Here is a 22,795-nt window from a genome sequence, read left to right as displayed (position 1 = left end):
ATGCTTGTTTTATTTGGAGTATTTGAGGTGCAGATAAGAGATTGAAAATGCAAGTGAAAGGTGGAAGTACTGTTTTGAATTTTCTCCTAGCCTACAAAAGAAAGGAGAAATACTGCTGAATCAAAGTCTGGTTTGGATTTAGAGTTTTTATATTCTTGAAGACAGTCATGGTAATATTTTGTTTTGCATTTTTAATGTTTGGATGAAAATACTGTGTTTGTGACCTCAGATGTCTTTCTAATTAATTCAGATTAATTCAGAAAATTTCTTTTGAATCAGGGATGAAGAATAATTGCAGTGAATGCTCTAACATTAATCTTTGGCTAAGTAGAATTGTGGCATCAGTTGAGGTCTGTGGTAAATTGAATGTTGTTAAATTGGTCAAAATTAGGTCAGTTATTTTTTAGTAAAGAAGTAAAAATTTCATAAGACTGAAAACATGGCTTTGATTGTAGAGCATTACAATTTTGCTTAACCTTTTTTAGTGAAACAGAGCTTTTTGGAATAATAATTAGTATAGTTACCAATATAATACATGGAGGTTAGCAAAATATACTGTATTTGCTATTTTATATAGTGTTATGACTATGGCTTCCCTTGTGGCTCAGCTGGTAAAGAATCCGCCTACAATGCGGGAGATCTGGGTTCGATCCCTGGGTTGGGGAGATCCCTTAGAGAAGGAAAAGGCTACCCCCTCCAGTATTCTGGCCTGGAGAACTCCATGGGCTGTATAGTCCATGGGGTCGCAAAGAGTCGGACATGACTGAGCGACTCTCACTTTCATGACTTAACTAACAATTGAATATTATTATGATCTTCAAGAAGATACTTCAAGCAGTTCTTTCCAATTCTTTTTGTTCTTCTGAAGCCTAAAACCCCTCCAGGTCCTTCATTCGCAGACAATATCTCCTCCCATTTCACAGAATGCGGCACTCCCTCATTTTCCCATCCTCACTTATCAGCTTACAGTCATCATCACTGATGCTGACCACCCCTTGCAAGTACAGTGAAAAAGTGTCCTGTTTCCTGATGGGGAAGAAAAGATGCTTCCACGTATACTCTTATTTCATTACTTTTTATCTTCTGTTGCTTGTATATCAGTTATTACCTGATTCTTGTCATTTCAGCCTATTTACACTGTTTTTTCTCGCTATATATGGTTTAATGAGCTCAACTTTTTTTGTATCGTTGGGTACAGATACATATGTAATGAAGAGAGTTGATCCTTCTTAATTCGTTTCTCCCTTTTCTTCTCAGTCTTCTTGAAAGATCTCTTTATACTTATTTTAATTCTTTCCTTAGCAGTCTGTGTTTTAACAAGCCTTCCGCATGATTCTGATGCACACTGAAGCTTGAGAACCACTGCCTGCAGTCCATATTGTGGATTAACCAAGAAACTCACTATTATTGTTATAAATTGGGAGCGTAGGTTATAGTTTTTAGAGGACTGTTAGTGTATACTTACATAGACATAGAGAGTCTATGGTTGGATGAGTTGTTCTTTAAACCTGGAAACAGTTAACTGTTGGTCAATTAGGTAGCATTAGGCTTGGTTGTTGGTTTTCGAAAACCCAAAATACCAGTGGCTTAAAAAAGAGGTGCTTATTTAACTTATATGCAGAGTACATCATGAGAAGTGCTGGGCTGGAAGAAACACAAGCTGGAATCAAGATTGCCGGGAGGAATATCAATAACCTTAGATATGCAGATGACACCACCCTTATGGCAGAAAGTGAAGAACTAAAGAGCCTCTTGATGAAGGTGAAAGAGGAGAGTGAAAAAGTTGGCTTAAAGCTCAATGTTCAGAAAACTAAGATCATGGGATCTGGTCCCATCACTTCATGGGAAATAGATGGGAAAACAGTGAAAACAGTGTCAGACTTTATTTTGGGGGGCTCCAAAATCACTGCTGATGGTGATTACAGCCATGAAATTAAAAGACGCTTACTCCTTGGAAGGAAGGTTATGACCAACCTAGATAGCATATTTAAAAGCAGAGACATTACTTTGCCAACAAAGGTCCATCTAGTCAAGGCTTTGGTTTTTCCAGTGGTCATGTATGGATGTGAGAGTTGGACGGTGAAGAAAGCTGACCACCGCAGAATTGATGCTTTTGAACTGTGGTGTTGGAGAAGACTCTTGAGAGTCCCTTGGACTGCAAGGAGATCCAACCAGTCCATCCTAAAGGAGATCAGTCCTGGGTGTTCATTGGAAGGACTGATGTTGAAGCTGAAACTCCAATACTTTGGCCACCTCATGTGAAGCGTTGACTCATTGGAAAAGACCCTAATGCTGGGAAGGATTGGGGGCGGGAGGAGAAGGGGACGACAGAGGATGAGATGGTTGGATGGCATCACCGACTCGATGGACATGGGTTTGGGTAAACTCCAGGAGTTGGTGATGGACAGGGAGGCCTGGCGTGCTGCAATTCATGGGGTCGCAAAGAGTCGGACACGACTGAGTGACTGAACTGAACTGAACTGAAAAAAAGAGGATTCTTTCTTTCTCTCTCTCTCTCTCTTTCTCTCTTTGTCTCTCTCTCTCTTTTTTAATACAAGCAATCCAGGTTTGGTGACTGCATGATTATCGAAGACTTAAGCTTCTTTATTCTTATTGTTGCTCTACCACCTTCAACACTCAGCTTCTACTGTGATTCAGTTTGGCTACTGTGGCTATATGATCAGTCTCTTCACCTTCTAGTCAGCATGAAGGAAAAAGAGGAGAGGTCATATCTCTTCTTTTTTAAAGATACTTCACAAGCAGTTGCCCAAACTTTAAGTCCCATAGGCCAGAATTTAGACACTGGTCACACCCAGTTGTAAGGAAGCTTTCAAAATAAAGTTATTTCAGCCAGCCTTGTGTGAAAATATAATTAATGATTTAAAAAATTGTATAGCATTATGTGCTTTGCATTTACCATAAATGATTTACCAGTTCCCTATTGTTAGTTAAGTTGCTTATAAAATTTTTGTTGCTATTTTTGTTGTTCAGTTGCTCCGTCATGTCCTACTCCTTGTGACTGCATGTACTGCAGCATGCCAGGCTTTCCTGTCCTTCACTATCTCCTGCAGTTTGCTCAGACTCATGTCCATTGTTGAGTCGATGATGCCATCCACCCATCTCATCCTCTGCTGCTCCCTTTTCCTTCTGCCCTCAATCTTTCCCAACATCAGGGTGTTTTCCAGTGAGTTGCCTCTTCACATTAGGTGACCAAAGTATTGGAGCTTCAGTTTCAGCATCAGTCCTTCCAATGAGTATTCAGTGTTGATTGCCTTTAGGATTGACTGGTTTGATCTCCTTGCAGTCTAAGGGACTCTCAAGAGTCTTCTTCAGAGCCACAGTTCAAAAGCATCAATTCTTTGGTGCTCAGCCTTCTTTATGATCCAGCTCTCACATCCGTAGGTGACTACTGGAAAAACCATAGCTTTGACTTTATGGACCTTTGTCTGCAAAGTGATATCTCTGCTTTTTAATACACTGTCTAGGTTTGTCATAACTTTTCTTCCAAGGAATAAGCATCTTTTAAATTCATGGCTGCAGTCACTATCCACAATGATTTTGGAGCCCAAGAAAATAAAGTCCCTTATAAAATTTTTGTTGCTATAAACAAAGTAAAAATAAACAATTATCTGTCTTTAAAAAGTGAACTAGTGAGCATAAAAGCCACATGTTAGGATATTGAGTATTATTGGAGAGAACTTTGAAGTAGTAAAAAAAAAAACAGTTTGAGAGTTTCCGCCTAAGACAAAGATAAGAATCCTAAGAGAGTAGTGGAATTAAGTAATAACTTATAAAGTTTGGACTTTTTAGTCATCTGTTATAGAAAATTAAAGAAATACACAGTATTGCTGACTTACCTAAACTAATGCAGTAAAATAGTGTGGATAACTTACATTTGAGTATATAAATGCTTTAAGCTTCATACATTTACTTAAGTCTGAGTCATATGTATTGATCTTTTAGTATTGAAATGACATTTTATTTTTGTTTTAGAGTACAGGTCTTCCACTTTAAATTGATTTATTCTTTTCCTTTTCCTGAGCTTTACGTAAGTTTAGAAAAGAAATAAAACATTGTGTTCTAATATGCATATACTTTCATTAGACTTACTATAGATTTCTTTTGATTGACAGGCCTTTTTGCAAATGTGTAATCTGCCTATCAAAGTGGTCTGCAGGGCAAATGCAGAATATATGTCTCCATCTGGTAAGTGTTTTTCCCCCCTCTGTTAATACTCTGCATTGATACAATTGCAGTGATAGTCTAGTTTGTACCTAGATTTTTTTTTGAAATGCCTACACTATACTATAGTCTGTTAAGTGTGTAATAGCATTGTGGCTAAGAAAAACAATATACATATTTCAATTAGAAATACTTTATTGCTAAAAAAAATGCTAACCATTGTCTGAGCCTTCTGTGAGTCAAAACCTTTTTGCTGGTGGAGGATCTTTCCTCCATGTTGATGGCTGCTAACTGATCAGGGTGGTGGTTGCTAAAGGTTGGGGTGGTTGTGTCCGTTTCTTAAAGTAAGACGACACTGAAGTTTGCCTCATTGACTCTTCCTTTCACAAACGATTTCTCTGTAGCATGCAGTGCTGTTTGACAGCATTTTACCCCACAGTAGAGCTTCTTTCAGAACTGGCGTCAGTCTTCTCAAATCCTGGTGCTCTTTTATAAACTAAGTTTATGTAATATTCTCACTCCTTTATTGTCATTTCAACAGTCTCCACAGCATCTTCACTAAGAGTACATTCCATTTCAAGAAACCACTTTCTTTGCTCATCTATAAGCTGCAGCTCTTCATCCTTTAAAGTTTTATAACAGAATAATAATGAAAATGTTTGAATTATTGTGAAAATTACCAAAATGTGGTACAGAGACATAAAGTAAGCAAATGCTGTTGGAAAAATGGCACCAATATACTTAATCAATGCAGGGGTGCCGCAAACCTTCAGTTTGTAAAAACACTCAATATTTGCAAAGCACAATAATGCAAAGTGCAGTAAGATGAGGTATATATAAACTCTTTGTTCCAAGAACTCCAAACTGGGTATTGGAAATGAGAAATACACTTTGCTGTCAAAATGTACCACCCCAAAATACTGTTCAGTCTGGACATTCATTCATAAATAGTTTTCATTCTGTAATCATATTATTTCAGAGGACCTGCACTATTTCTAGCAGTATGGTAGCTGTAAAGATTTTATCGCAAGTTAAAAAAAGAGTGTGATCTAATGCTTACACAGATAAGATTTTTTTTCTCTTTTGCAAGATTTATAAAGCAGTAGAAAAAAACAATGCAGAATTCAGTGTTTTTATATTGGTAAGTGGAAATGTCTTCTAAATTCATTTGCTGAGTTGTATTGCAAAAGGCCTGCATTTCCTTTGTAATGTTGTCCCATGGATGCAGATGAAGCTTTTGTTGGTGCAGTGCGCCTCATCCATTACCCTCAGGCTGTCTGAGCAGGAGAGGAGTGAATCTGTTGAAAAGGACCATGAAGAAGCCTGCTGTTAGTGTGAACTCTATTTGAACTAGGTCTGACAGAGTTTCATCCTCTAGCCTTTGAGGTAGACTTTATTACTATTTGGAGATTGTCATCTCTGATAATTTCACCAGTTATTAGTATTTATAAAATGAAAATATTACTTTTTAATGTGATATTTACTTAGAGAAGCCAGTTTTTCTTTAAATTAATTTATTTATTTTAATTGGAGGCTAATTACTTTACAATATTGTAGTGGTTTTTGCCGTACATTGACCTGACTCAGCCATGGGTGTACATGTGTTCCCCATCCTGAAGCCCCTTCCCGCCTCCCTCCCCATCCCATCCCTCAGGGTCATCCCAGTGCACCAGCCCTGAGCACCCTGTCTCAAGCATCGAACCTGGACTGGCTATCTATTTCACATATGATAATATACATGTTTCAATGCTATTCTCTCAAATCATCCCACCCTCGCCTTCTCCCACAGAGTCCAAAAGACTATTCTTTACATCTGTGTCTCTTTTGCTGTCTCGCATATAGGGTCATTGTTACCATCTTTCTAAATTCCATATATATGCGTTAATATACTGTATTGGTGTTTTACTTTCTGACTTACTTCACTCTGTATAATAGGCTCCAGTTTCATCCACCTCATTAGAACTGATTCAAATGTGTTCTTTTTAATAGCTGAGTAATATTCCATTGTGTATATGTACCACAGCTTTCTTATCCATTCATCTGCCAATGGACATCTAGGTTGCTTCCATGTCCTGGCTATCGTAAACAGTGGAGAAGCCAGTTTTTATAAGCATACTCTTTATTTTTTTCCCACATGTGTTGGGGGCAAACTTTGTATTATAATTCATAAGCTAGCATACCTTCAAAGATTGTTATTCACTTAATTCCTGATATTTTTTGAGTCAGACACATTTATTAATGCACCATTATGTGCTTAAACAATTGACCTCAATGGTTGTCTGAGATTTGAAAGTAGTAGATGTAAAAAAAAAAAAGTCTTTATAAATATTGTTTAAATATAGGTTGATTTATTGTAATCTGAAGGGAAGGCCTAGTTAAAGTTTTAAAAATCTATCAGTCATGAAGCAATGTCCAGGCTTAGTTCATATAATTTGAATAATTTGTATTTACTGCTGCATAGTGATTTGTTAGTGTTAGCTCTGAAAAGGGAGTATTATGTTACTATATGCAAGTGAGAGCTCTAGAAATGAATCTTGTTTTTTTCTTTTATTTTAAAATTAGTAATTAATGTTAGAAAATTTTTAGAGTTTAATATACATGCTTAACTGTAATTTTTAAAAGTCATAATGTTACAAAACTCTGTATTAATAAGACATAACCAAGTTTTGTGTTGATTTCCTTTTTAGCACAAACTTTAATTTACTGGCCATGTTTTCACATTGTTTTCCCCCCCCACAGGCAAAGTACCTTTTATTCATGTAGGAAATCAAGTAGTATCAGAACTTGGTCCAATAGTCCAGTTCGTTAAAGCCAAGGTAATAAAAAAGATATTAAATGCATTTGATCACAGTTACTCTTAAATAGGTCATTCATCATCTTTAGTGTGTCGTAGCATTTACGTTGATTTTAACCTAGTTTTATAAAATGCCGATATAAACTACTGGAGAAATATTTCTAAAGAGTAAGTTTGTTTTTCCTCTCATAATGTAAATCAATGGCAAAAGAGGCCATTTGATCTTTACAAAATGTGAGATAATTTTCTCACTCATGTTTATGAGAATTTTGGTCACAAATGAAAACTATTAGGTTGTTGTAAAATATCAGGTTAACTTTTGAGAAGGGAGTTACAGAATTTTTACAAGTTGAATGTACTCCTTTACCCATTATTCAGTTTAGATTTTAGTAGTTATCAAAGAACAACCTCTGTTAACATTTTGGGGGACATCCATCCAGAATTTTTTTTTGCATATGTAGAAAAATATAGGTAATACTATTAGTATTATTTTGAAACCTGCTTTTTAAAATCATCAATATGTTTAGAAATTCTTCCATGTTAATGACTATTGATATGTATTATCCTTTTAAATTGTTGTATAGTATTCTTTTGTATTCAGTTCAGTTCAGTCCCTCAGTCATGTCCGACTATTTGCGACCCCATGGACTGCAGCACGCCAGGCCTCCCTGTCTATCACAAACTCCCGGAGTCTATTCAAACCCATGTCCATTGAGTCGGTGATGCCATCCAACCATATCATCGTCTGTTGTCCCCTTTTTTCCCGCCTTCAATCTTTCCCAGCATCAGGGTCTTTTCCAATGAGTCAGTTTTTCACATCAGGTGGCCAAAGGATTGGAGTTTCAGCTTCAGCATCAGTCCTTCCAATGACTATTCAGAACTGATCTCCTTTAGGATGGACTGCTTGGGTCTCCTTGCAGTCCAAGGGACTCTCAAGAGTGTTCTCCAACACCACAGTTCAAAATTATCTTTTGTATTAGAATTTTTTTACTTAATTCTTTATTGATGGACACTTAAGCTGTTGGCAACTTTTTGCTGTTATTGAGTGCTAAGATAAATATTCTTTTGTATACACCTTTGTACACTTGTTAAATTATCTCCTTAGCAAAAATTCCTAAGAGTGAAATTAGTGTTATAGGGTATACATTTTAAAAATTTTACAACAGATCATCAGATTGAACTAAAGTTTATACTATTTTATATGTCTACTCATTACTGTAGTGTATTAGAATTTAAAAATTGGTGTCTATTTCCCTATCCTTTACTAATAACACTTTAAAAAATCTTTGACCACTTTATAAGTAACACATGTCAATCTTTTGGAATTTATTTTATTACTAAGGTTTAGTGTCTTAAAAAGGAGAAGGAAATGGCAACCCACTCCAGTACTCTTGTCTGGAAAATCCCATGGACGGAGGAGCCTGGTAGGCTCCAGTCCATGGGGTTGCGAAGAGTCGGACATGACTGAGCAACTTCATTTTCACTTTTCACTTTCATGCATTGGAGAAGGAAATGGCAACCCACTCCAGTGTTCTTGCCTGGAGAATACCAGGGACAGGGGAGCCTGGTGGGCTGCTATCTGTGGGGTTGCGCAGAGTCAGGCATGACTGAAGTGACTTAGCAGCAGCAGCAGTGTCTTAAAAAAACACTGTTTACTGACCATCCTTGTTTCCTTCTTTTGTGAAATAATAAATTTTGTCTCTTGAAAGATGCATTTTTATAATGATAAGTAAATACTTCTTATTAATATTTTGTAGTCATAGCAAAGTATTATTTTTTCACCTAAAATAATTATGTTTGGGGGGCATTTTGGAAACTAAACCTTTGGACATTTTCAGTAAAACATTGAGTTGTATTACTTGGTAGTAAGATAACTGAAAGTTTTTGTATGTTTAATATGATGCTCTTTACAATTTTTTTAAATTCCCTTTAGGGCCATTCTCTTAGTGATGGGCTGGATGAAGTCCAAAAAGCAGAAATGAAAGCCTATATGGAATTAGTCAACAATATGCTGTTGACTGCAGAGGTATAATAGAAGATAATAGGCCTTGAAAATAAGCTTTTTCTCTTATAAAAGGTTATCTTTCTTATGGGTTATTTTAAAGTTACTGAAATAAAGGAAAATATTCAAGTAAACTCTAGGGCTAGTATGGTTACCCAGATTATTTGATCATTATGTTTGAATAAATTGCCTGTTTTTTCATTTCTAGTTTTTTCTTTTTGTAAACAGGAGTGATCATTTTATTTTGGTCTTGTGAAGTTTTCTTAAATAATACCCGTAAAATGCTCTAATGGCATTTAGAGATATATTTTATGAATAAAAAATATCTTTTAGGTACCATCATTAAGCTTAATAATTCTGTGTAGAACATTAGCCAAAGGGGAAAAAAAAACGCTCACATATGTGACTTCTATGATGTTGGTTTATAAAAAATTACTCTGGCAAGAAATAACTTACTTTATCCATTTTCTCTTTGATATTCTAAAGTTTTGGTGACTATTTTTTTTTTTTTTCCTAGCTGTATCTTCAGTGGTGTGATGATGCTACTGTAGGAGAGGTGAGTGGTTCTGCAGCATTTATCTTAATTAAAATTTAATGAAAAAACACTTTTGCTCAGAATCATAAGTCCCTGCTCATAAATGAAACATTGTGGTTTGTACCATTAGTGATATAGTTTTTCACTTAACTTTAATTTTGCTTGCACATACATTTTAGGGAAGCTGTGTGTTGTTTGATACAACTGGTTGCAAAGTACATAAAAGTTTATGTATTTTTAAAGGGAATGGTTTAAAATTTTAATTTTAAGATTGCAAGCTGTTCTTGTTTCTCTGAAAATATATTTCCTTTAGAAATCTATTTGTGAAAACACTTTATTTTTAGGATTGCAATTTTAACATAATCTTTTTGCTTTAGATCACTCATGCTAGGTATGGATCTCCCTACCCTTGGCCTCTGAATCATATTTTGGCCTATCAGAAACAGTGGGAAGTCAAACGTAAGATGAAAGCTATTGGATGGGGTAACAAGACTCTGGACCAGGTCAGTTCAGGTTGAAGTTGATAAAACCCTCAACTTTAATGCATAAAGCAAAAGAATTTTTTAAATTCATAGTCCTTTAAAAAAAAATTCCAACATAATAAAAAAAAATTAACAAAACATTTGTTCTTGTTTTCTCTGACATGTAGTTTATTGTTTTGTAAAAATCACACATGCTTATTGTAAGACAAATTATGTAATACAGAAAACTTCAAAAAGGGAATAAAAATTGCTTTGAATCCTACCACCTAGAAATTGCCACTGTTAACTATGTGAAGAACATTCTTCTAGATGTCTCTTAATAAACATTTTTAAAAAGTGGGATCATATTATACTTGCCACTCTCTAACCTAATTTTTTTTTCCATTCAACAATACATTGTGGGCATTTTTTATGCCAGTAAATATAGATCTGCAGCATCAGGGCTTAAAAAAAAACAAAACCCTGTTAAATGCAGTGCTTAATATTCCCACTTTTCTTTGGTCTTAAATTTACTGAAGTAGCAAAATTATAAAAATATGAGTTTGAGTATCATTAAGCTTATTAATATCTCTCTTTCAAGGATACCCCTAGTCCTAGCAAGCCAACCATTGATTTGTGCCACTGGCCATGAGGAGGGTTGGGTAATTGAAAGGAACAGAGTATATAAAATCTGTTTCCACTAGTGGAAAACAATTCAAATGCTTTTATTCATGGTAGATCAGTAGTATCATCTTTATGAAGCAGATATTTTAATAAATGTGAAATCATTTGATTATATGGATTCAGGAAGATTTTTATAGGGAGTAGAGTTTTGAGATAAAAACTTTCTTGATCATAATCCTTATGAGTAACTTGAATGTACTTGCATTTAAAGGAAATTTGTTCTCAAATTTTCCTATTTCTTATATAGAAAGTATTACTTATGCTCTCTATGTGGTCTCTTGTCTGATTAAAGTATACTGTAAAAGGTTACCTAAATTTATTATAAGCTATGTTACAAATGAAGTTTTAGACACATTTTATTGCTTGTTAATTTAAAGATTTTTCTTTGGGGTCTGTTGCTTGTGTTAGGTCTTAGAAGATGTAGACCAGTGCTGTCAAGCTCTTTCTCAAAGACTGGGAACACAACCATATTTCTTCAATAAGCAGTAAGGATTTTATTCTTTTTAGTTAGTTTCTTTCCTATATTGTTATTTTATCATATATATGATATCATTTTGTCATAGAGGAACTGTTTTATCAAGAAATATTTATGAAAAGTTACATTAAAATTTATTTTTGCATTCATTAAACATTTACTTTCTTGAGTATCAGGCACAGCACTAGCTTTTGGGAGACTAAGATTTCTAAAATGTGGTGCTAGCCATTAAGAATTTTCTCCGGAAGACTGACATGTAAACCCGTCATTATAGTATGATCTAGAGGTTCTACTAGAAATACGTCAAAGTGCTTTGTATGGAACTATGACATCTTAAAATTCTGAGCTTGCGAAGTAAAGTGTAGCCATTGTCTGTATAGGATAATTCCCTGAGGACTAGAAAAGTGAATAAAACTAAACAGTAAAAAATATTGTTGGATGGACAAGCACTATTAGAAACTTTTCTTTTTAAAATTTAATGAAAATATTTGTAAAGCATAGAAATGATTGTGAAGGATATAGATTCACAATATGTATGTATATATGTGGATTGAGTATTTCATGTTTCATTAAGATAGAATTTTTTATAATTTGGAAAATAATATCTAATGTAGGCAAAGAATGAATTTTTCCTTTTTTTTTTTAAAGTTACTATTTTACTATATCAGAATCAATTATCCGGTGATCTAATTTAAGATGGGTTTAAATAGGCATTTTAACCTCAGTGGTTTGCTTGGAATCTAATCATTTTTTAGCTTTAATAAAAATCCCTTGACTTTTAGACTGATAATTTTTAAAAAGATTTATTTGCTATTATTTATTATATCTTCATAGGCATTCATCTGTAGCTATATCAAACATCTTTTGGTAGAGATATTAATATTTGTAGCAAAAATGACAATGATGATAGCTTGGAAATATTTAAGTGATATTAATGTATATGCTATACAATTGGTATTCAAATAAAATTGGAGTCTGTTGATCTTTGAAGCAGAAAATGTCATCGAGTTCAAACCATGAAATCCTGGTAGGTGAAGCTTCTATAGCTATATGTTCTTATTTCTAGTGATGTTTGCTATACTGATTCTAGTCATTTAGTCTCTAGTACAGAAGAAATATATCAAAATGTTACTATTATGTAGTTCCTTTTCTTTCTGATACAGGAATTCATAGGAGCTGAAAAGCTCAAAAGGGGTATATTTTATTAATCCAGCTTGAACAACTGGAAGTTCACGGTTCATGTACTGTTGAAGCCTGGCTTGGAGAATTTTGAGCATTGCTTTACTAGCGTGTAATTATTTTTAAACTTGTAATTGAAAATTAAAAGTTTAGAATAGGTGCAAAAATAAGGTTTGTAACTGAGAAACTGTTTAACTGGTATTAAGATGTAGATCTTTGAAATAATTTTATCTTATATGAGACTTAAACATTTTTATTTTTGAAGTATAGAATAGATTTAATTTTACCCAATTGTGTAATAATATTAAAATTTATTTCCCTGTGAATCCTCTGCTTACCCTCTAAAATTAGAATCAGCTTTTCTTCTAGCTTACTTACTGGACATATTGAGAGGCCTCATGAAAGAAACTCAGTCACTCTTGAGAAGAAAGGGAAAGAGAGTTGAGGGAGATCTTGCGAGAATTTGTTGTTGCTGTTTAATGCTAAGTCGTATCTGACTCTTTTGTGACCCCATGGACTGTAGCCCATCAGGCTTCTCTGGTTCATGGGATTCTCCAGGCAAGAATACTACAGTGGGTTGCCATTTCCTTCTCCAGTGGATCTTCCTGACCCAGGGGTTGAACCTGTGTCTCATGCGTTGCAGGCAGATTCTTTACCATGGAGCTACCAGGGAAGCCATGCAGCAAGAATAGTAATTGGGAAAGGGAGACAAAGAAGCTCAATGGTGGAAAGGAAAAAGGAAAGTGAATTTGAAAACAAATGAGAAATAATACAAAGTAGATCCTAATGATTGTTGGCCTTTTTATCTTTCATGATACATAGTGTTGATGTGTGCGTGTCCGACTCTTTGGACCCCATGGACTGAATCCCAGCAGGCTCCTTTGTCCATGGCGATTCTCCAGGCAAGAAAACCGGAATGGGTTGCCATGCCGTCCTCAAAGGGATCTTCCCAACCCAGAGATTGAACCCAGGTCTCCTGCACTGCAGGCAGATTCTTTACCGTCTGAGCCACCAGGGAAACTCATATTTCTAAAATGAAAGTCAAACAAAATCTGTGCTATCTGTTGTATACACATGACTTTGCTGATGTGATACCTGTTAAGACACCTATACAAAGACTGGGTCATTTGTTCCCTTTCACCTAGTGAGTGGATTTGAAATAAAACCTTAAAGTTTTCTTAAAGTGATATCTTCCTGTTACTTTTTAATAAAGAGGAAGAAGAAATAGAAAAAAAATAGTTTTTATAAATGTAATCAGGATAGTAAGAGATATACTACTTACTCTAAAGCATTTATGAGCTCCTTGCAGGTCTAAGTGTTTTCCAAATGAAATCTGTTAGAGGAAGCTCAGTAGATGTTGGTTTAAACTAGATTAAATTGAATGAGAAATTGAAAAAGAGTTATATTTGAAAAAGAAAAAAATACTGCTGTTAACCATTAAGTAAATGGTAAAATTTGAAAATTATACCTTCATATACAGATTGGAAATGCAAAAATTATACTTGGGAACCTTAAGAGAAATTTCAGGGGGGAGTAGGATTTCTTTGAGGTTTTTTTAAATTAAGAAATCACCAGTTAAGAAAATTAAGGAGAAATTGCTCAAAAACACCCATAGGCACAATACTCAAAGGCAAAATATAGCAAAGTTAATGGCAAAAGCTTGATTTACAAATTTGAGTGATAGTCCTAAAGATCAGTGATCGATATAAAGAAAAGATATGTAAGTTATTTCTGCTAGTATGAAGAAATGACAAGTTAATAGTATAACAGGAAAGAAAAACAAGGGAACACTCAGACAAAATTAATGTTTTGGAAACTAGACTATGAAAGGTATCAGAAAGAAAGAAATGTGGAATGCCAAAGCCTTTGACTGTGTGGATCACAATAAACTGTGGAAAATTCTTCAAGAGATGGGCATACCAGACCACCTGACCTGTCTCTTGAGAAACCTGTATGCAGGTCAGGAAGCAACAGTTAGAACTGAACATGGAACAACAGACTAGTTCCAAATAGGAAAAGGAGTACGTCAAGGCTGTATATTGTCACCCTGCTTATTTAACTTCTATGCAGAGTACATCATGAGAAACGCTGGGCTGGATGAAGCACAAGCTGGAATCAAGATTGCCGGGAGAAATATCAATAACCTCAGATATGCAGATGACACCGCCGTTATGGCAGAAAGCGAAGAAGAACTAAAGAGCCTCTTGATGAAAGTGAAAGAGGAGAGTGAAAAAGTTGGCTTAAAGCTCAACGTTCAGAAAACTAAGATCATGGCATCCGGTCCCATCACTTCATGGCAGATAGATGGGGAAACAGTGGAAACAGTGGCTGACTTTGTTTTTCTGGGCTCCAAAATCACTGCAGATGGTGATTGCAGCGATGAAATTATAAGACGCTTACTCCTTGGAAGGAAAGTTACGACCAACCTAGACAGCATATTTAAAAGCAGAGACATTACTTTGTCAACAAAGGTCCGTCTCGTCAAGGCTATGGTTTTTTCAGTGGTCATGTATGGATGTGAGAGTTGGACTATAAAGAAAGCTGAGAGCCAAAGAATTGATGCTTTTGAACTGTGGTGTTGGAGAAGACTCTTGAGAGTCCCTTGGACTGCAAGGAGATCCAATTAGTCCATCCTAAAGGAGATCAGTCCTGGGTGTTCATTGGAAGGACTGATGTTGAAGCTGAAACTCCAATATTTTGGCCACCTGATGCGAAGAGCTGACTCATTTGAAAAGACCCTGATGCTGGGAAAGATTGAGGGCAGGAGGAGAAGGGGACGACAGAGAATGAGATTGCTGGATGGCATCATCGACTCGATGGACATGGGTTTGGGTGGATTCTGGGAGTTGGTGATGGACAAGGAGGCCTGGTGTGCTGCAGTTCATGGGGTCGCAAAGAATCGGACACGACTGAGCGACTGAACTGAACTGAACAATTGAAGAAAATGAAAAGGATGAGTGCAAAAATTTTTAATGGGAAAGGTTAGGAAAACATTCATATTTTATGGTACTGTTTTATTTTGATATGCAAATGAAAGACTAGGAGGTAACTGATGGATGTTACCTGAACCTGATAGCAATTTTATAATATATTTAAATCAAGCTATCGTGCTGTAAGCTTTAAACTTATATAGTGATGTATGCTAATTATTTCTCAGTAAAACTGGAAGAAAAAAGAATAGTGGATAACCAACAGAAAAGTAGAAAGAATGATAATGCAAGATGAGAAGGCAACATTATGAAAGATGTTAAAGGTCTTAGGAGGGGAGTTGCTGTCTACATCCAAATTACAATCCACAAACTGCTTAGTGGGCAGAAGGGTGGTAATGTTTTATTTTCTCTCCATATTATATAGAAAAGATAATTAAAGCTGGAGGTACATGAAATCATGACTTGATTATACAACTCAATAGAAATATTGGGTAAAGTATAATTTTTTGTCCTTGTCTCTCATAGGAGTTGCAAACATTTTTCTGAGTTTATTGCTTTTTTTTTTAAAAAGTCAAGTTTGTGGTATAATTTACAAAGAGTAAAATTGGCACTTGTATGTGTGTATAGTTTTGTGAGTTATAGCAGTGGCATATAGTTGTGTCCCATTACCACAGTGTACTTTTTATTTATTTTTAACAATATCAATATTTCAATATATAGTCATTAAAAGGAAAGAGAAATAGAAACAATAGAGAAGAGTAACAGCATATACACTGTGTATTTTTTAAAAAGAGAATTGTGGGAATTGATAACTTACATATGTCAGAGTCAGCTAATGTAAGCAGTTGCTGAAGGATTGCAAAAAATATGCATTGGAAGTTGTGTGTTTTGATTTAGTGTAGTGTATCCTACTTCCTGTTAGATGTTCTAAAAGTAATTGGTCATGAAGTTGTTGTCTTTAGGTAACATCAGATTGATTTTTATATGCTTGTTACCGGTATGTAATTCAGCAGCTTTTGAGTTATATAGATTACATTTGCAGCAGATAACATTTTGACCACCTCAGGCGTACTACTAGACCACTCTGGTTTAAACATGCCTTCATACCCAAGCTCATTCAGAGCCTTCATGTATTGATAAAAGGTGCCCTTCTACTAGAAGTTGCATCACAGAATATAGTCACCTCTTTTAGGCTCCAGTACAAGAAACAGAGGGTAGTTAATCCTAAGTAAAGATTAGAAAAATAAATCCTAAATTGATAAGATACACATTTTAAGAAATATGTTTAGGGATCTGGAAGGATTGGTGTTCGTGTTACTTCTCATAGAGTGCCTCAGCTCTACATTTATCTACCTTCTGCATCTTTGGTTTTTTTTCAGATGTTCATTCGTTATTAATTCTTAATCTGTGATGCTAGGATCATAGTGCTATTAAGTCCCAGGACACTTGTGATTTTTTTTAAACTATCCTGTTGACTGCCTTCTTAAACATGGACATGAATTGCACATTTGACTTTGATTAATAGTTCATGAAAGTGTCAAAAGAGGGAAGGCTTTGGAAGAATGTGAATAACTACTATTGAAAAATTAAATATCCTATACAGCTTAGGATGCTTTTTTTGTTTCATTATTCATTCAGCATATAACCATTCAGTTCCTTAGATTCCTTGCTAAGAACTGGGGTTATAAAGATATATGCTTTGTTACCTTTAGAGAACTTGAGTATAAGAGGGAAACATTAAGTAAATAGTTATAATGTGGTATGAAAAGTACTTCACCTTTTTATTGATTCATTTAAACACATACTTATTGAGAACTTACTTTGGGCCAGGCGTTGTTCTAGGTAATGGGGACATAACAGGAAACAAGTAGACAATGTCCTGGTGGAAGGAGACAATTAAAAACAAATATGAGAAAGTTTTAAGTACCATATAGAGAATTAAAATAGGATCACATCACAGTAAGTGACTGTATGCCCGTTTTAGTTTGCATGGTCAGGGGAGACTTTCAGATGTGACGTTTAAGCTGTATTCTGAAAAACAAGGAGGAGCCAGCAATGTGAAGTCAAGAGAAGAGTGTTCCAGGCAGCAGGAATAGTTGGGTCAAGTCCCTAAATTGGCTGGTTTGTGTTCAGATGGAAGAAGCAAAGCCATTTATGCTTGTGTGTTGAAAAATGGTAGGAGGTATGGCTGAAGAGGTAAGCTGGAGCCAGATCATCTGAGACTTGTATGCTTTGGGTACGGAGTTTGGCATGTTAGTGTAAGTAGAGTGGAAATTCATTGGAATGTTTTATGCTTAGAATGGTATGAGCTGGTGATATTTTTTAAAAAATAGCAGAGCAGTTAAGTAGAAGCAGGGAGATAAAGTAGGAGGGTAGTACAGTGGTCTTGGTGAGATGATGGTGGCTCAGATGAGGAGATAATAATAGATAAGTGGTAGTATTCAGGATATATTTTGGTGGTTATGTCTCACCCGGCTTGCTAATAGATGTGAGAGGATAAGAGAAGACTCAAGAGAACTCAGATTTTTGGCTTGAACAGGTGGTGCATATAGGTGCATATAGACTTTTATTTTGAGAAGATGACACAAGCTGATTTGAGATCCTTATTGAACATTCATGTGGAGATGTTTGAATGTATTATTCTGGACTTCAGGGGAGAGACTCAGGCTGGAGATAAATGTTTAGGAATTAGTGACATAAAGACATATAAAGCCATGCAGCTACAAGAGGTCATTCATGAGTGGCGATCAAGGCCACATAGCTAGTAAGTTAGTGTCAGAATTAGGATTTGACAGAACCCCATTGCTGGGAGAAATATCAATAACCTCAGATATGTAGATGACATAATCCTTATGGCAGAAAGCGAAGAAGAACTAAAAAGCCTCTTCATGAAAGTGAAAGAGGAGAGTGAAGAAGTTGGCTTAAAACTCAACATTCAGAAAACTAAGATCATGGCATCTGGTCCCATCACTTCATGGTAAACAGATGGGAAAACAGTGGAAACAGTGACATTTTGGGGGCCCCAAAATCACTGCAGATGGTGACTGCAGCCATGAAATTAAAAGACGCTTGCTCTTTGGAAGAAAAATTATGACCAACCTAGACAGCATATTAAAAAGCAGAGATGTTACTTTGCCAACAAAGGCCCGTCTAGTCAAAGCTATGGTTTTTCCAGTAGTCATGTATGGATGTGAGAGTTGGACTGTAAAGAAAGCTGAGCACTGAAGAATTGATGCTTTTGAACTGTGGTGTTGGAGAAGACTCTTGAGATTCCCTTGGACAGCAAGGAGATCCAACCAGTCTATCCTAAAAGAGATCAGTCCTGAATGTTCACTGGGAAGACTGATGTTGAAGCTGAAACTCCAATCCTTTGGCCACCTGATGCGAAGAACTGACTCATTGGAAAAGATCCTGATGCTGGGAAAGATCGAAAAGATCGAAGGTGGGAGGAGAAGGAGATGACAGAGGATGAGATGGTTGGATGGCATCACCAACTCAATGGACATGAGTTTGAGTAAACTCCGGGAGCTGGTGATGAACAGGGAGTGCTGGTGTGCTGCAGTTCATGGGGTCACAACGAGTCAGCCATGACTGAGCGACTGAACTGAACTGAACTGAAAAGGTCTATTTTGCCAAACCAGGTTACTGCAACATATTTTTACATTTCAGGTGGATTAACATGTTTTCTCTGTAATTTAGGACTACCACTGTTGGATTGACAGCAATAATTACTGATGGCATATAATGATGTATTTTCTCTTTTTAGTAATACTGTGCTGTGCTTAGTCACTCAGTCATGTTCGACTCTGTGCAACCCCATGGACTGTAGCCCTCCAGGCTCCTCTGTCCATGGGATTCTCCATGCCGGAATACTGGAGTGGGTTGCCACGCCCTCCTCCAGGAAATCTTCCCAACCCAGGGATTGAACCCATGTCTCCCCCATTGCAGGTGGATTCTTTACCATCTGAGCCACCAGGGAAGCCCAATATTGTGCTAATGCAGTATAATGAGAGGGTTCAGGGTGCTGACCCTCTGCTACAGTTGAAAATCCATGTATAACTTTAGAGTCAGACCTCTGTGTCTGTGGCTCCGCATCCACAAACAGATTCAATCAACCATGGATTGTGTAGTAATGTAGTATCTATTTATTGAACAAAAAAAAACTTGGCATGTAAGTGGACCTTAACAACAATTCCAGCCAGTGTTGTTCACAGGTCTACCGTAATTATTTTAATATAATGTAAATTCATGATATCCCATATATAGACCATCGGTAGCAAGGTAGATAAATTTCATCTTTTTGTTAGGGATATTTAATTAAAGGAAAAAAAAAACCCTAGAAAAATTTTTGTTGAAGCCATTCTTGTATATCTTTCAGAAAGCTAAGTTTACTTTAAAAAGGGTAAGTAAACTTGCTTTTTTACTTTTATATCTTTAGCATCTGGCACAGTTACTGGCTCATTGGAGACCTGTTGTATATTTAGTGAATAACTTAATAAAATGTACATGATTATTCACACTAATATTATTTTAACACATTAAATGATACTACTATTTAAGAAGGGCTTCCCTGATAGCTCAGTTGGTAAAGAATCCGCCTGCAATGAGGGAGACCCCAGTTTGATTCCTGGGTCAGGAAGATCCACTGGAGAAGGGATAGGCTACCCACTCCATTATTCTTGGGTTTCCCTTGTGGCTCAGCTGGTAAAGAACCCCCTGCAGTGTGGGGGACCTGGATTTGATCCCTGGGTTGGGAAGATCCCCTGGAAAAGGAAAAGGCTACCCACTCCAGTATTCTGGCCTAGAGAATTCCATGGACTGTATAGTCTATGGGGTTGTAAAGAGTCGAACACAACTGAGCGACTTTGGGCTTCCCTGGTGGCTCAGATGGTAAAGAATCTTCCCACAATATGGGAGCCCCGGGTTCAATTGCTGGGTTGGGAAGATCCCCTGGAGAAGGGAATGGCAACCCACTCCAGTATTCTTGCCTGGAGAATTTCATGGACAGAGGAGTCTGGTGGGCTACAGTCCATGGGATCGCAAAGAGTTGGGCACAACTGAGCGACTAACACACACACTCAGACACACTATTTAAGGAAGCAAGTCACACAACTAGCAAATCATAGTTCAAAAGTTTTCATATTTGTTAACAGAAACTCCAGTAAAATAGAATAAATTCTATCAGGTTGGGGTAGGATTTATTTCTCAAGTTAGTTTTTTCTTTTAAATATAATAATAAAGTGGTTTTTTTTTAAAAAATAGTGTATATTCTACCTTGTAAGTTAAACACTGTTCATGTTGCTCTCATTTCTGCTTTTGTCTTAGGCCTACTGAACTAGATGCACTGGTATTTGGCCATCTGTATACTATTCTTACTACACAGTTGACCAATGATGAACTTTCTGAGAAGGTGAAAAACTACAGCAACCTCCTTGCTTTCTGTAGAAGAATTGAACAACACTATTTTGGCAAAGGCAGCTCATCTATCAGATTGTCTTAGAGTTGTGTTAATTTAGTTTAAAAAATTTAAACTTTTGAAATATGTGTTATTTGAATGATGTAATCTATAATAGTATCAGAATTCAAAGTCCAAAATACGGCTTTTCAAAACCTCAGAACAAATTATATAATGTATCATATACATGTACTTTATACTGTTGCTTGTGTATACATTCAAATAATTTAAAATGATTTCATTTGATATATTGTACCCCGTATCTTTGAAATTTTTGTTTTTTTGACACATGTATGCATATAAAAATAAAGCTCAAACAACTATATGGCTGGTGTATTTATTAATACTTTCCATCTTTCTGAAAGCTGCTCTTTGAGCTTTATACGTGTAATAAACAGTGTCTTTTCTAAGGCAGTAATTTGTGTTCCGTACTCTCAAGATTACTAGATACATGATGAACCTGGTCATGGGAAATATGTTCTTAACAGTGTACTTAGAAAATGCAAATGATTACAAAGCATTTAAATTCTGGAACAGATTTAAGAGCATTTTTCTTACCTCAACTTTATTGAACTTAAAAACATTTTATCAGAGCAGCTATAATTTACATTTGATAAAAAGATAGTTTTAAGAACTTAACTTTTTTTAAAGTTCTTTTGAAATAAAATATTTTAATATTGCTGTTTTATTCCTTTTGTGGGGAAGTTGAGGCTTCCCTGTAGGCTTAGATGGTAAAGAGTCTGCCTGCAATGCAGGAGACCCAGATTTGATCCCTGGGTGGGGAAGATCCCCTGCAGTAGGAAATGGCAACCCACTTCAGTATTCTTGTCTGGAGAATTCCATGAACAGAGGGGCCTGGTGGCTACAGTCCATGTGGTTGGAAAGAGTCAGACACAACTGAGAGACTAACACTTTCTTTACACTTTTGTTTTCTGAGGATAGTTTTCGCAGAAGTATTTATTTATACCTAGACACTAGGATTATATGCTGTATTTCTTTCAGCTTTTTGAATATTTTATGTAAAACCAGGGATGCTATAAGAGTCAGATGTAAAAATCATTTCTTAAAATTGTCTAGAATAGTAGTACTTTTATGTTTATTTATGTACCAGACATTTTAACTCATTTAATCCTTACAAAAACCATGAAGGTTATTATTGCCAGTTCACACAAGACGAAATAGAGACACAAAAAGGATAATAAAGTCATGAAATTAGTAAGTGGTAGAATTGGAATTCAAACCCAGGTGGTCTTGGCATCTGTTTGGCTTTTTTAAAGAACACTATAATTTTTTTTTAAGATGATAGATTTATACCTTTTAAGGAATGTATTAGGTTCTCCTTAACCCAAGTCCCACATAAACATTGGGTTCTCCCTTTTGACTGTAATGCTATTTATTATACTTTCCTGAACTAATTTTTTAATTTGTATTATTTTTAAAAATTCCAATTTGCGTGTGCTTTTGTACAATTTTTATGACAGGTTTTTTGGCTCTGTATTTTTGTATGGTTTTTTTTATACTGGATAAGATTCTTTTCTTTTAATAATACCATTATTAAAGGAAATTAATACATTCTTGTAAATGCTGCTGTTCTCTCCAAGGAACCATAAGGGACAGTTTCTAAGGTTCCTGCCATGTCCTCTACTTTTTGTTTTCTTTTTCGTTTTTTTTGGTGAACTTCCTGTGAGGTCCTTCAAGAAAATCCTGTGAGTAAATGTGAATTCCTCTTGGTTTGTGGTCTCCAAGGTTTTGATGGTCTTTTGTTAGCTCACACTCTGCCTTTAGTCATTAAAGTATTAGCTAAGTTCTTACTATTGTCCAGTAGTGTCTTTTTCAGATAAACAAGTGCTCATGTCCCTTCTCGCCTTAGATTTGGGTTAGTTGGCCCTGCAACTTCAGCTTTTGGCTGGGTTCAAGAACCAGAATGAATTTTTGTATGGTGTTTATTATTATTACAATATAGGGAGCAATGCTTTTCTTTACATTCTGAAATGGGAAATCTGGGAATCTGGGTTGCTTTTTATTCTTGAGGTAAGAAATGCTCATTAAGAATTAAAAGTGCTGAATTTTTCATGTGGCTTTATTATGAAAAATTTCA

The 22,795-nt window shown here is 35.8% G+C and overlaps 1 protein-coding gene across 6 annotated transcripts in view; it reads left to right on the top strand.

Annotated features, from left to right (window-relative positions):
• Positions 1-22,795, top strand: part of MTX2 (metaxin 2) — an 80,597-nt gene that overhangs the window by 49,678 nt on the left and 8,124 nt on the right. For 2 of the 6 annotated variants that reach the window (XM_081583178.1, XM_081583181.1), the window contains exons 4-10: positions 4,134-4,206; positions 6,922-6,998; positions 8,910-9,002; positions 9,496-9,534; positions 9,891-10,016; positions 11,067-11,143; positions 20,568-21,020. In XM_081583178.1, coding sequence (XP_081439304.1) covers positions 4,134-4,206; positions 6,922-6,998; positions 8,910-9,002; positions 9,496-9,534; positions 9,891-10,016; positions 11,067-11,143; positions 20,568-20,742 — 660 coding nt within the window. In that variant the 3' untranslated portion in view covers positions 20,743-21,020. Of the gene's footprint in view, positions 1-4,115; positions 4,207-6,921; positions 6,999-8,909; positions 9,003-9,495; positions 9,535-9,890; positions 10,017-11,066; positions 11,144-20,567; positions 21,021-22,795 lie in introns of those variants that run through there. The other 4 variants (XM_081583183.1, XM_081583182.1, XM_081583180.1 and 1 more) reach the window with 3 other exon arrangements.

This window comes from Giraffa tippelskirchi, chromosome 3, assembly GCF_054371585.1.
Source record: "Giraffa tippelskirchi isolate mGirTip1 chromosome 3, T2T-mGirTip1v1.2.pri, whole genome shotgun sequence".
Taxonomy (NCBI): domain Eukaryota; kingdom Metazoa; phylum Chordata; class Mammalia; order Artiodactyla; family Giraffidae; genus Giraffa; species Giraffa tippelskirchi.
This window is presented reverse-complemented; position numbering and strand designations above follow the sequence as displayed.